General features: G+C 41.6%; 1 protein-coding gene across 3 annotated transcripts in view; it reads left to right on the top strand.

Moving 5' to 3' along the window:
- The window catches only part of LOC106609762 (plexin-A4), a 493,355-nt gene that overhangs the window by 352,679 nt on the left and 126,167 nt on the right, over window positions 1-14,509 (top strand). For all 3 annotated transcript variants that reach the window (XM_045722278.1, XM_045722276.1, XM_045722277.1), the window contains exons 7-9: window positions 1,955-2,108; window positions 7,348-7,447; window positions 8,294-8,408. In XM_045722278.1, the coding sequence (XP_045578234.1) occupies window positions 1,955-2,108; window positions 7,348-7,447; window positions 8,294-8,408 (369 nt within the window). The remainder of the gene's footprint in view (window positions 1-1,954; window positions 2,109-7,347; window positions 7,448-8,293; window positions 8,409-14,509) is intronic.

The following is a 14,509-nucleotide window of genomic DNA, read 5'->3' on the forward strand; positions in this document are numbered from 1 at the left end:
CTCTACAGTAATAGGGAAGCTCCTGTATCTGTACGGTGCCGAGCGACAGCCTAAGACTTTTCATTAAACACTAAACAGCAATATAAAAACAGTCCAGGTCAGCCCTTCTCGCACCGTACAGGAGCTTCTCTGGCGCCGTATTATAAATGTGCTGCGGCCAACAGCAGAATGGATGCAAGGCCTCCTCTATTTGCCACCTCAATATTTATATTTTGTTCTTGACCCCATTCATATTTTTCTCCCCCTTTCTCACTTGTTCAAGGACACTATTTTTCTACTCGTCAAGTCTGTGAAGTCCCCCCCCACTCATCCTCTGCTCTTTAGAGAGGAGAGCAGTTTACGAAGCACTATCAACAACAGGAATCTACATCCTTCTCTTCCTCATTCCCTCCCTCCCTCATGCCTACTTGCATACTTGTTTCACTGTTTCTTTCTTTCTCTCCTTCCTTTTCTCATCCTGCCTCTTTCTTCCCTTCATTTCTGCCCCCCCATACCTAATTTCCTCTCACTTTCCTCCTCTCCCTTTCCACCTAGCTCCTCCCCTCCCTCCCTCCTTCCCCCCTCCCTCCCTCTCTCTCAGGGCATATGTACTCGTAGATGTGAGATGTGAAATTGGCGCGGCCTGCCGCAGGGCATGGTGGGTAGCCCGGGGGGACAGAGCAAGGAGGGCATTGGCCTCCAACTGTTCACCAGATGACAAACAGTCAAAGAATCGCCAGCAGGCTTTGTAAAACACAGAGCTGATGCTCAACAAACATGTCCTGCTGTCTTCTTCTCTCCTTGTCTTTTTATTTCTCTCTCTCTCCCTCTCCTTCCCTCTCTCTCCCTCTCCTTCACTCTCTCCTTCACTCTCTCTCTCTCCTTCACTCTCTCTCTCTCTCTCTCTCTCTTTCACTCTCTCTCCCTCTCCGTCACTTTCTCTCTTTCACTCTCTCCTTCACTTTCTCTCTTTCACTCTCTCCTTCACTCTCTCTCACTCCTTCACTCTCTCTCCCTCTCCTTCACTTTCTCTCCCTCTCCTTCACTTTCTCTCTTTCACTCTCTCCTTCACTCTCTCTCTCTCCCTCTCCTTCACTTTCTCTCTCTCCTTCACTCTCTCTCTCCTTCACTCTCTCTCCCTCTCCTTCACTTTCTCTCCCTCTCCTTCACTTTCTCTCTTTCACTCTCTCCTTCACTCTCTCTCTCTCCCTCTCCTTCACTTTCTCTCTTTCACTCTCTCTCCTTCTCTCTCATGTCCATTGAAAAGGTATTCATGTCAGAATGACTTGATGGATGGGTGAGTCAGCGAGAGCCGTAGATGGTCCTCTGGACAGGAAAGACTTCCTGCCTCTCTGAAGACATCCTGTCATGTTGATGTTTCTGTTGTGATATGCTAATATAGTATGCGTCCCAAATGCCAGCCTTTTTCCTATATAGTGCAATACTTTTGAACCAAGCCATATGGGCCACCTGATCAACAGTTGTGCTCTACATAGGGATCAGGGTGCTATTTGGGACACCAGAGCCTATAATGATGTGTGATGTGATGTAGGATGAACTGCTACTCACTGAACCCTTAATGTTGTGGCTTTATCACGGTATGGTATGTCTACAGGGGATCCTTACCCCCAGCGGTCCTCTTTTCCCTCCTCTCTCCCCCTCATCTATCCCTCCACCATCAGATGACACTATACATTCATCTATCCCATCGCTGTATCTCTCAATTCTACTAATGGAATATCTCCCAATTCTCATGCAATTTGAGTCATTTAGCAGACGTTCTTATCCAGAGATACTTACAGTAGTGAGTGCATATATTTTCCTACTGATCCCCCGTGGGAATCAAACCCACATCCCTGGCATTGAAAGCGCCATGCTCTACTGACTGAGCAACACAGGACCGTTCCACCCCCTCCCTCTACTCCGCTCTTCTCCCCTGATGCCATATGTAACCCCCCCTGTCTTCTCTCCACAGCTGATCCTGGAGGCCCATAACGTCCCAGAGTTGTCTGCAGGGGTCAACTGTACCTTTGAGGACCTGGCTGAGATGGACGGTCTGGTGGAGGGGAACCGCATCAGGTGCAGCTCGCCTGCCGAGAAGGAGGTGCCTCGCATTATCGTAGACAAAGGTCTGTAGCATAAGATACCTGACTGATTACAGACCAATCAAAGAGCTCGGTTTTTCTTTTGAGTATGTTATTATAATTTTTTTATTACGTGGGTTACATGAGTGTATTGACACTAATGGAGGTGTTACTGATGAAGCCAAAACACTAACTAGTTTAAGTATGAAGCCAAAACACTAACTCATTAAGCCAGGGACCTGCTAAATGTGGGAACTGATTTGCGTCTCATTTGGGTCTTCATGTGGCCTGGGGTTACATTCCCTGTTACCCATCGTAGCCCGGAAGCCCTCGGAGCAGCGCCCTAGGACGTGTTTAGTCATCCAAACAACCGTCATTACAGAGCGTCAGGGTTTATTTACTCTCTCACCGAGGAGGTATGCAGTCAGAACTGCAGGAGACATGTGGGACCCCAATAGCCCTGAGCGCGGGCAGATCACTCCACCTCTCCAGGACTCATTTCGAAGGCAAAGTGATGGGGAGGAGCGGTTGAAAATGAATCCCGCTGCCAAAAAACGCTATTGACAGCATTCATTCTCCGAGATAAGCTTTCTTGTCCCTCTCTCATCCCTCGCTTCTCTCCTCCTAGATGTGGTTGGTTAACCCAGGTATAATTGAAAACGGCACACATCTGGGCGGCTGTCTGGTGGACTGGTAATCTTTCATAATACCCAGACGTCTCCATGTGGAGATATTGAAGACGCTGCCGCGCCTCAATAGAAGCAGGGGAGTGCTAACGCTACCTGCTGCTTCATGTTGGCTACGCTAATGCCTCCTCAAAAGAAGTAAGGGAGAGCTAACGCTAGCTGTTGCTTCACGTTGGCTAAGCTAACGCCTCCTCAAAAGTAGTAAGGGAGCGCTAACGCTAGCTGCTGCTTCACATTGGCATAACGCTAATGCTGCTAAAGAGAAAAAAAGAAGAAAACCCCCTGAATTGTTCCTCCTACAAATACTCTGCAGATGTTTATTAGTTTACCGCATTTAGCGAATGGCTTTTAAATAATTTTCTCTACATCAGTCTTCAAGGTAAATGAACAGGAGCTGGAGAGAAAGCTGCTAGCCTAATGTAAAGGTGGGAAGGACTAAAGGCCTTAGAAGAGAGAGAAGGGCCATTCACATGGACACTTTCATTGTTGATGTTGAGCCTGCGTCCCAAATGCCACCCGTTTCTCTATGTAGTGCTTTTGGCCAGAGCCTGGTCAAAAGTAGTGCACTACATAGGGAATAGGGTGCCATTTGGGACTCTATCTAGGATAGCCATACACTAGCTAAATTAGCAGATGACTGGCTTTTTGGCAGTGGCCTCGGGTGGGTGAGAGCCCAACGGTGGGATTGTGTACAGCATGGCATGAATAATAACACCTATAAGTATTGGAGGAGAGGGAGTGGGGCAAGCAGGCCACCATGAAATTACAGGGCTGAGGGACCCACTGAGGCCTAACACACACTAAACCCCTGCTTACAGTATGGGGGGGGCACTTACAGTGTACATAGGCTATTACAAAGGGTGTAAACACACCTTCACACCAAACTCTGAACTCAATCACACACACACACACACACACACACACACACACACACACACACACACACACACACACACACACACACACACACACACGTCTATGTGTATTTTGTCCTTTAGGAAACGCCATACTAAGGGATAGGGATGGAGTACCTCATTAGGCAGCCATCTTGTTCAGCCATCTTGTTCAGGCAGTGTCAGAGAGAGAGAGGCCGAGGGGCCCTGCAGGGAGGGGGTAGTGAGCTAGTGATAGCAGCCTAGCAGGCATCAAGGTAACATTTAGGTGCTCTAATGAGGACAGATTCATTGTCAGCCACACTTTACAATGATTGATGAACGATTCACCCCTTTTGTTAGAGAGAGAGAGAGAGAGAGAGAGAGAGAGAGAGAGAGAGAGGGGGATAGGAAGACAGGAGAAACACAAAGGGAAAGAGGGAAAGAGAGAGAGCGGGAGTGACAGAGAGAAGAGAGGGAACAGAGACGAAGACCGGAGCGACAGAGAGAGGCAGCAAAGAAGGATAGAAGAAGACAAGAGTGACAGAGAGAGGGAGGGAGACGACAATTTTCTCTTTCTGTCTTTGGGGGAGGAGATGTCTGTGTCGGCCTGTTGAATTAAACATGGAGTCAGTCCTTCATTAGGAAACCAGACAGAAGGACAGGAGCAGACAGACTGTCTCTGTAGACACCTCCATTAACACACAGTCCTTCATTAGGAAACCAGGCAGAAGGACAGGAGCAGACAGACTGTCTCTGTAGACACCTCCATTAACACACAGTCCTTCATTAGGAAACCAGGCAGAAGGACAGGAGCAGACAGACTCTCTCTGTAGACACCTCCATTAACACACAGTCCTTCATTAGGAAACCAGGCAGAAGGACAGGAGCAGACAGACTCTCTCTGTATACACCTCCATTAACACACAGTCCTTCATTAGGAAACCAGGCAGAAGGACAGGAGCAGACAGACTCTCTCTGTAGACACCTCCATTAACACACAGTCCTTCATTAGGAAACCAGGCAGAAGGACAGGAGCAGACAGACTCTCTCTGTAGACACCTCCATTAACACACAGTCCTTCATTAGGAAACCAGGCAGAAGGACAGGAGCAGACAGACTGTCTCTGTAGACACCTCCATTAACACACAGTCCTTCATTAGGAAACCAGGCAGAAGGACAGGAGCAGACAGACTCTCTCTGTAGACACCTCCATTAACACACAGTCCTTCATTAGGAAACCAGGCAGAAGGACAGGAGCAGACAGACTCTCTCTGTAGACACCTCCATTAACACACAGTCCTTCATTAGGAAACCAGACAGAAGGACAGGAGCAGACAGACTCTCTCTGTAGACACCTCCATTAACACACAGTCCTTCATTAGGAAACCAGGCAGAAGGACAGGAGCAGACAGACTCTCTCTGTAGACACCTCCATTAACACACAGTCCTTCATTAGGAAACCAGACAGAAGGACAGGAGCAGACAGACTCTCTCTGTAGACACCTCCATTAACACACAGTCCTTCATTAGGAAACCAGGCAGAAGGACAGGAGCAGACAGACTGTCCCTGTAGACACCTCCATTAACCTAGAGATCCTAGAGTCAGTACATCTCTGATATAGTAGATATATAATTCAGACTAGAGATCCTAGTCAGTACATCTCTGATATAGTAGGTATATAATTCAGACTAGAGATACTAGTCAGTACTTCTCTGATATAGTAGATATTTAATTCAGACTAGAGATACTAGTCAGTACATCTCTGATATAGTAGGTATATAATTCAGACTAGAGATACTAGTCAGTACATCTCTGATATAGTAGATATATAATTCAGACTAGAGATCCTAGAGTCAGTACATCTCTGATATAGTAGATATATAATTCAGACAAGAGATACTAGTCAGTACATCTCTGATATAGTAGATATATAATTCAGACTAGAGATACTAGTCAGTACTTCTCTGATATAGTAGATATATAATTCAGACTAGAGATCCTAGAGTCAGTACATCTCTGATATAGTAGATATATAATTCAGACAAGAGATACTAGTCAGTACATCTCTGATATAGTAGATATATAATTCAGACTAGAGATACTAGTCAGTACTTCTCTGATATAGTAGATATATAATTCAGACTAGAGATACTAGTCAGTACATCTCTGATATAGTAGATATATAATTCAGACTAGAGATACTAGTCAGTACTTCTCTGATATAGTAGATATATAATTCAGACTAGAGATACTAGAGTCAGTACATCTCTGATATAGTAGATATATAATTCAGACTAGAGATACTAGTCCGTACATCTCTGATATAGTAGATATATAATTCAGACTAGAGATACTAGTCAGTACTTATCTGATATAGTAGATATATAATTCAGACAAGAGATACTAGTCAGTACATCTCTGATATAGTAGATATATAATTCAGACTAGAGATACTAGTCAGTACTTATCTGATATAGTAGATATATAAGTCAGACTAGAGATACTAGAGTCAGTACATCTCTGATATAGTAGATATATAATTCAGACTAGAGATACTAGTCCGTACATCTCTGATATAGTAGATATATAATTCAGACTAGAGATACTAGTCAGTACATCTCTGATATAGTAGATATATAATTCAGACTAGAGATACTAGTCAGTACATCTCTGATATAGTAGATATATAATTCAGACTAGAGATACTAGATCAGTACTTCTCTGATATAGTAGATATATAATTCAGACTAGAGATCCTAGTCAGTACATCTCTGATATAGTAGATATATAATTCAGACTAGAGATACTAGTCAGTACTTCTCTGATATAGTAGATATATAATTCAGACTAGAGATCCTAGAGTCAGTACATCTCTGATATAGTAGATATATAATTCAGACTAGAGATACTAGTCAGTACTTATCTGATATAGTAGATATATAATTCAGACTAGAGATACTAGAGTCAGTACATCTCTGATATAGTAGATATATAATTCAGACTAGAGATACTAGTCAGTACATCTCTGATATAGTAGATATATAATTCAGACTAGAGATACTAGTCAGTACATCTCTGATATAGTAGATATATAATTCAGACTAGACATACTAGAGTCAGTACATCTCTGATATAGTAGATATATAATTCAGACTAGAGATCCTAGAGTCAGTACATCTCTGATATAGTAGATATATAATTCAGACTAGAGATACTAGTCAGTACATCTCTGATATAGTAGATATATAATTCAGACTAGAGATCCTAGAGTCAGTACTTATCTGATATAGTAGATATATAATTCAGACTAGAGATACTAGAGTCAGTACATCTCTGATATAGTAGATATATAATTCAGACTAGAGATACTAGAGTCAGTACATCTCTGATATAGTAGATATATAATTCAGACTAGAGATACTAGAGTCAGTACATCTCTGATATAGTAGATATAGACATAAAATCAGTCAGCCCCTCCCATTGGTTGAGGTGCTCTGGGGTGTAATCATTAGTGCACACCTTTGCAAACAGTTAAAAAACGTTTTGCAACAGAAAACATTTCACAACAAAAACAAGAGTTTCTATACGACAAACCCGTTATGTTCCATGTGCTTCTTTTTGGTTCCGTTTGCTTCTGTTTGGTTCTGTTTGGTTGCTAGTGAATATATCCCAGGTAATCTAATATGTTAGAGTGGTCCAACTCCCTCCCTCCCTCCCTCCAGGTGATCACCAGATAGTTCAGCTCTACCTCAAGTCCAAGGAGACGGGCCTGGTCTTCGCCAACACCAGCTTTGTGTTCTACAACTGCAGCGTCCACAAGTCGTAAGTCTACATGTCTAGTCTCAGATACAGTCAGAATTACAGGCTTATTACATTTTTTTTAAAGTAAGTGTTGAAAATATCATTATAAACTGTAACATGTCATTGATGTTTGATACCCATAACTAAAGAATATTAAAATAATGTCATAGTGACATAGTGTAGAAATACGAATTATTTGACTCAAAGAATTTCACATACTCATCTGATCATTGTTTGGGTTATGATTAGCTTATCTGTAGAAGTTTGCCATGATTAGGAATTTATTGCCTTTATTGCTCTCTCCTGTTCTTCACTCTCTCTCTCCTGTTCCTCGCTCTCTCTCCTTTTACCCTCTCCTCTCTCCTTTATCCTACTCCTCTCTCCTTATTCTTCTCCTCTCTCCTATTCCTTTCTCCTCTCTCCTCTCTCCTACTCCTCTCTCCTACTCTCTCCTCTCATCTCCCCTCTCTCCTACTCCTCTCTCCTCTGTCCTATTTCTTCTCCTCTCTCCTCTCTCCTACTCCTCTCTCCTACTCTCTCCTCTCATCTCCCCTCTCTCCTACTCCTCTCTCCTCTGTCCTATTTCTTCTCCTACTCCTCTCTCCTACTCTCCTCTCATCTCCCCTCTCTCCTACTCCTCTCTCCTCTGTCCTATTTCTTCTCCTCTCTCCTACTCTTCTTTCCTCATCCTTCTTTTCTCTCCTCTCTCCTTCTCCTCTCTTCTCCTCCTCTCTCCTTCTCCTCTCTCCTCTGTCCTACTTCTTCTCCTCTCTCCTACTCCTCTCACCTCCTCCTTCTCCTCTCTCCTTCCCCTCTCTCCTCTCTCATACTCGTCTCACCTTCTACTCTCTCCTTCTCCTCTCTCAGGTGTTTGTCATGTGTGAGAAGCCCCTACCAGTGCCACTGGTGTAAATACAGACACGACTGCACCCACGACCCACGCACCTGCTCCTTCCAGGAGGGACGCGTCAAGAAGCCAGAGGTAATTTCAGAGGTCAAGGGTCAAGAGTATACGTTAGTTGATTATGATGTCTCATTGGCTATTGAGATTCAGGATGTAGCATCCTCATTGGTTCACTTGTGAATATCTTGAATAATACAGGCTGTGAGTGATCATATCATTATAAACCAGCAAACATACAGTATTTATGATAGGATCATACTTACTGTATATCCTGCATCATGTAAAGCAAAGTAGTCAGCTACAGTACCATACTTAATCTGATATATCTGGCTCAGGCTTTCTATGCTTATCCTTCTCTCCCAAGAAGATGATTACAGACCCACCAAATCTAATAAAAATGAAACATTTCCTTTTCCCAGCCCTATTCCCAATGACAGCTTATTTCATGTGAATTATCAATAGTATTGGCACTGGCCTATTCCCTTTGAAGCAGGACTCACTGTAATTAGACATCTTTACTGTGAAGCTTGATGAGCTACAAAACAGGCCTGGATTCTCTCCCTGGCACCACACCGGCCTTGAGGGTGTGTGTGTGTGTGTGCGTGTTTGGGAGTGTGTGTGTGTGTGTGTGTGTGTGTGTGTGTGTGTGTGTGTGTGTGTGTGTGTGTGTGTGTGTGTGTGTGTGTGTGTGTGTGTGTGTGTGTGTGTGTGTGTGTGTGTGTGTGTGTGTGTGTGTGTGTGTGTGTGTGTGTGTGTGTGTGTGTGTGTGTGTGTGTGTGTGTGTGTGTGTATGGGTTGTGTGGTGTTGAAGGAAGGTATGGCAGGAGGGCAGCATGGGGAGGAACTGTGTAGTTAATCTGGCCCTCAGGGCATCCATGATGAAGACCCCTGTCTTGATGTCTGTTGCCAGGTGCTCCACGACAAGCAGGAACAAGCTCAGGGAGGGTTTTCCTCTTTTGATGAGTTTTATGCTCCATGATTTAGAATCCCACATTAGAACACCATCTCTGCCCCCAAGCGATTCAAGCACATGCAACGTGTATAAACGTAGCTGGAATAAAAAAATATATAATTAGATATTCATTATCTCTTTGAACTGTGGGAGAACTTCTCCGAGAGTACGTGAAACTTAGCTTGGCGTTTCAGGATCCAATTAACACTCGTGTTGGTGGTCAATATTGACCCAGGGATAATAGTAGGATTCTTCTCATTGTGTTGACTGACAAAAAACCCAGCTCCCAAATAAAGCTGGGGGGATTTAGCATTAGCATGTTAATGACATCTCTCCCCGACATGTTTTTGTTTGACTGTTGTTTTAAAAAGCAGGTGTTTCTGTCCGCCTAACGAGCTTCATTTGGATTTAATTAACCTCGGGATTGGGGGTCGGGGATTGTCGCTACGTTCAACGTCACTGCGAATTAATGGATTTGCCTCGCATGCGCGGGTGCACGCGCACATAGACACATAAACCTACACTCACACACACACACACTCCCCCAACCCTCCACCGCTCCAAGCAGAAGACAATGACATGTCAACTTTGCTCAGACAAGTGGGATGGCCCCTCGCGGCGACCCTGGGATAGATGCATTTCACTATATTATTCCAATGAAGGGATTTCAGGAAGTCGATCTGGGTAATCCGCTGATGTTTCGTAATGAGCGACGTGATGCAGAGGCCTCCCGCTGACTGAGCCCCCTGTTAGTATGCACAAAGATAAATCACTAAAGCTAGCTAGGCCGGAGTCCACGGCGTGCTTTGTTGTCATTGGGTAACCGATGGGAGTGGACAGGCAGGAGCTGCTCAGACTATAACGGGATATTGCATTGCCCCGCGAACTCCGCTTTTCAGCTCATGTTGTTGACATGGAAAACAATGTCAATCCAAAATGGCCGCAGACAGCCCCACGTAAAAACTCACTAATCTAAACCATGAACACGCTCCCCTCTCCCAGATATGTCATTTGTTATGTGAATAAACACTATTTGTGTGCATCCGTAGCTACTAGTGTATATTCAGATTTACAAAAGCTTTATTTTCCCAACATTGGGCCATTTTATCTACTGTATGTGTTCTGGGGTTGTCTGAGGTGAACGAGGGGGGCATCAAATACTTTTCTTCCTCCATCCCTCCTGTCTTCCCCTCTGTCTGCCTGTGGTGTCATGCTACAACACCACACACGTCTTCACATCAGAGGAACCTCTACCTACAACCTCCCTGGGGGACATGGAAACCCATGAAATATGTAATCATGATATTAAAACCTATCAAAGTCCTGCAGGTTGATTTCCTGGCCAAACAGGCCCCTAACGAGCTGGATCAGAGCAGGAGTTTGTCAGCATCTATCTGATGAATTGGATGGAACTATTAAGAGACGTTCATTGACACATGTAATTGGCACTAGTTCCAAAGGCATTGGCAGTCCCAACTGTAACCAGACCACAACCATGTCAATGTGAAAAGAATGGGTTTGGAAGGAACAAAAACAAATGTCAAAAGTGAAGTGTGGATATTAACAAATACTAAAAGTGAAGTGGGCATATTAACAAATGTTAAAAGTGAAGTGTGGATATTAACAAATGTTAAATACTAAAAGTGAAGTGTGGATATTAACAAATGTTAAATACTAAAAGTGAAGTGTGGATATTAACAAATGTTAAAAGTGAAATGTGGATATTAACAAATGTTAAATACTAAAAGTGAAGTGTGGCTATTAATAACAAATACTAAAAGTGAAGTGGGCATATTAACAAATACTAAAAGTGAAGTGTGGATATTAACAAATGTTAAATACTAAAAGTGAAGTGTGGATATTAACAAATGTTAAACACTAAAAGTGAAGTGGGGATATTAACAAATGTTAAAGTGAAGTGTGGATATTAACAAATGTTAAACACTAAAAGTGAAGTGTGGATATTAACAAATGTTAAATACTAAAAGTGAAGTGTGGATATTAACAAATGTTAAATACTAAAAGTGAAGTGTGGATATTAACAAATGTTAAAAGTGAAATGTGGATATTAACAAATGTTAAATACTAAAAGTGAAGTGTGGCTATTAATAACAAATACTAAAAGTGAAGTGGGCATATTAACAAATACTAAAAGTGAAGTGTGGATATTAACAAATGTAAAATACTAAAAGTGAAGTGTGGATATTAACAAATGTTAAACACTAAAAGTGAAGTGTGGATATTAACAAATGTTAAACACTAAAAGTGAAGTGGGCATATTAACAAATACTAAAAGTGAAGTGTGGATATTAACAAATGTATAAAAGTGAAGTGTGGATATTAACAAATGTTAAACTAAAGTGAAGTGTGGATATTAACAAATGTTAAACTAAAGTGAAGTGGGCATATTAACAAATACTAAAAGTGAAGTGTGGATATTAACAAATGTAAAATACTAAAAGTGAAGTGTGGATATTAACAAATGTTAAACACTAAAAGTGAAGTGGGGATATTAACAAATGTTAAAGTGAAGTGTGGATATTAACAAATGTTAAATACTAAAAGTGAAGTGTGGATATTAACAAATGTTAAAGTGAAGTGTGGATATTAACAAATGTTAAAATGAAGTGTGGATATTAACAAATGTTAAAAGTGAAGTGTGGATATTAACAAATGTTAAAAGTGAAGTGTGGATATTAACAAATGTTAAATACTAAAAGTGAAGTGTGGATATTAACAAATGTTAAACACAAAAAGTGAAGTGGGGATATTAACTCTTACATCTAGACGTTCCGCTAGCGGAACACCTGCTCCAATATCCAATGATAGGCGTGGCGCGAATTACAAATTCCTCAAAAAATACAAAAACTTCAATTTTTCAAACATATGACTATTTCACAGCATTTTAAAGACAAGACTCTCCTTTATCTAACCACACTGTCCGATTTCAAAAAGGCTTTACAGCGAAAGCAAAACATTAGATTATGTCAGCAGAGTACCAAGCCAGAAATAATCAGACACCCATTTTTCAAGCTAGCATATAATGTCACAAAAAACAAAACCACAGCTAAATGCAGCACTAACCTTTGATGATCTTCATCAGATGACAACCCTAGGACATTATGTTTTACTAAATTACTCACGATAAACGTTCACAAAAAACATAACAATTATTTTAAGAATTATAGATACAGAACTCCTCTATGCACTCGATATGTCCGATTTTAAAATAGCTTTTCGGTGAAAGCACATTTTGCAATATTCTCAGTAGATAGCCCAGCCATCACGGCTAGCCATTTAGACACCGACCAAGTTTAGCCCTGATCAAACTCCGATTTACTATTACAAAAGTTTCATTACCTTTGTTGTCTTCGTCAGAATGCACTCCCAGGACTGCTACTTCAATAACAAATGTTGGTTTGGTCCAAAATAATCCATCGTTATATCCGAATAGCGCCGTTTTGTTTGTGCGTTCCAGACACTATCCTAAATGGTAAAGAAGGGTCGTGCGCATGGCGCAATTTGTGACAAAAAAATTCTAAATATTCCATTACCGTACTTCGAAGCATGTCAACCGCTGTTTAAAATCAATTTTTATGCCATTTTTCTCGTAGAAAAGCGATAATATTCCGACCGGGAATCTCCTTTTCGGCAAACAGAGGAAAAAATCACAAAGACGGGGGCGGTCAGGTCACGCGCCTAAGCCCACAGTCCCTTGATCGGCCACTTGAGAAAGGCGATAATGTGTTTCAGCCTGGGGCTGGGATGACGACATTCAGGTTTTTCCCGGGCTCTGAGCGCCTATGGACGACGTAGGAAGTGTCACGTTAGAGCAGAGATCCTTAGTAAAAGATAGAGATGGCAAAGAAGTTCCAGAAATGGTCAGACAGGCCACTTCCTGTAAAGGAATCTCTCAGGTTTTGACCTGCCATTTGAGTTCTGTTATACTCACAGACACCATTCAAACAGTTTTAGAAACTTTAGGGTGTTTTCGATCCATATATAATAAGTATATGCATATTCTAGTTACTGGGTAGGATTAGTAACCAGATTAAATCGGGTACGTTTTTTATCCAGCCGTGAAAATACTGCCCCCTAGCCATAAGAGGTTAACAAATGTTAAAGTGAAGTGTGGATATTAACAAATGTTAAACACTAAAAGTGAAGTGTGGATATTAACAAATGTTAAACACTAAAAGTGAAGTGGGGATATTAACAAATGTTAAACACTAAAAGTGAAGTGGGGATATTAACAAATGCTAAAAGTGAAGTGGGAATATTAACAAATGTTAAAGTGAAGTGTGGATATTTACAAATGCTAAAAGTGAAGTGTGGATATTAACAAATGTTAAAAGCTAAAAGCTCAAACAAAAGAACAAGGGGACTGACCAATATTGTCAGGATGAATGGCAGGGAGAACAGGCATCAAAACAGTATCAAATGGCACTGAAACGGAGACATGCCTCCAGAACGAGCAGAGACAGAGCCAGGGAGAGAGATGGAGAGAGAGAGGGAAAGAGGGAGGGAGGGAGGGAGGGAGGGAGAGAGAGAGAGAGGGGAGAGATGGAGACAACTAGAAAGAGCCAGGGAGGGAGGGAGGGAGGGAGGGAGGGGGAGAGAGAGAGAGGGGAGAGATGGAGACACCTAGAAAGAGCCAGGGAGGGAGGGAGGGAGGGAGGGAGAGAGAGAGAGAGAGAATGTTAAATACTAAAAGTGAAGTGTGGATATTAACAAATGTTAAACACTAAAAGTGAAGTGGGGATATTAACAAATGTTAAATACTAAAAGTGAAGTGTGGATATTAACAAATGTTAAATACTAAAAGTGAAGTGGGGATATTAACAAATGTTAAAGTGAAGTGTGGATATTAACAAATGTTAAATACTAAAAGTGAAGTGTGGATATTAACAAATGTTAAACACTAAAAGTGAAGTGGGGATATTAACAAATGTTAAAGTGAAGTGTGGATATTAACAAATGTTAAATACTAAAAGTGAAGTGTGGATATTAACAAATGTTAAATACTAAAAGTGAAGTGGGGATATTAACAAATGTTAAACACTAAAAGTGAAGTGGGGATATTAACAAATGTTAAAGTGAAGTGTGGATATTAACAAATGTTAAACACTAAAAGTGAAGTTGGGATATTAACAAATGTTAAAGTGAAGTGTGGATATTAACAAATGTTAAACACTAAAAGTGAAGTGTGGATATTAACAAATGTTAA

Source organism: Salmo salar, chromosome ssa07 (genome assembly GCF_905237065.1).
Source record: "Salmo salar chromosome ssa07, Ssal_v3.1, whole genome shotgun sequence".
NCBI classification, from domain to species: domain Eukaryota; kingdom Metazoa; phylum Chordata; class Actinopteri; order Salmoniformes; family Salmonidae; genus Salmo; species Salmo salar.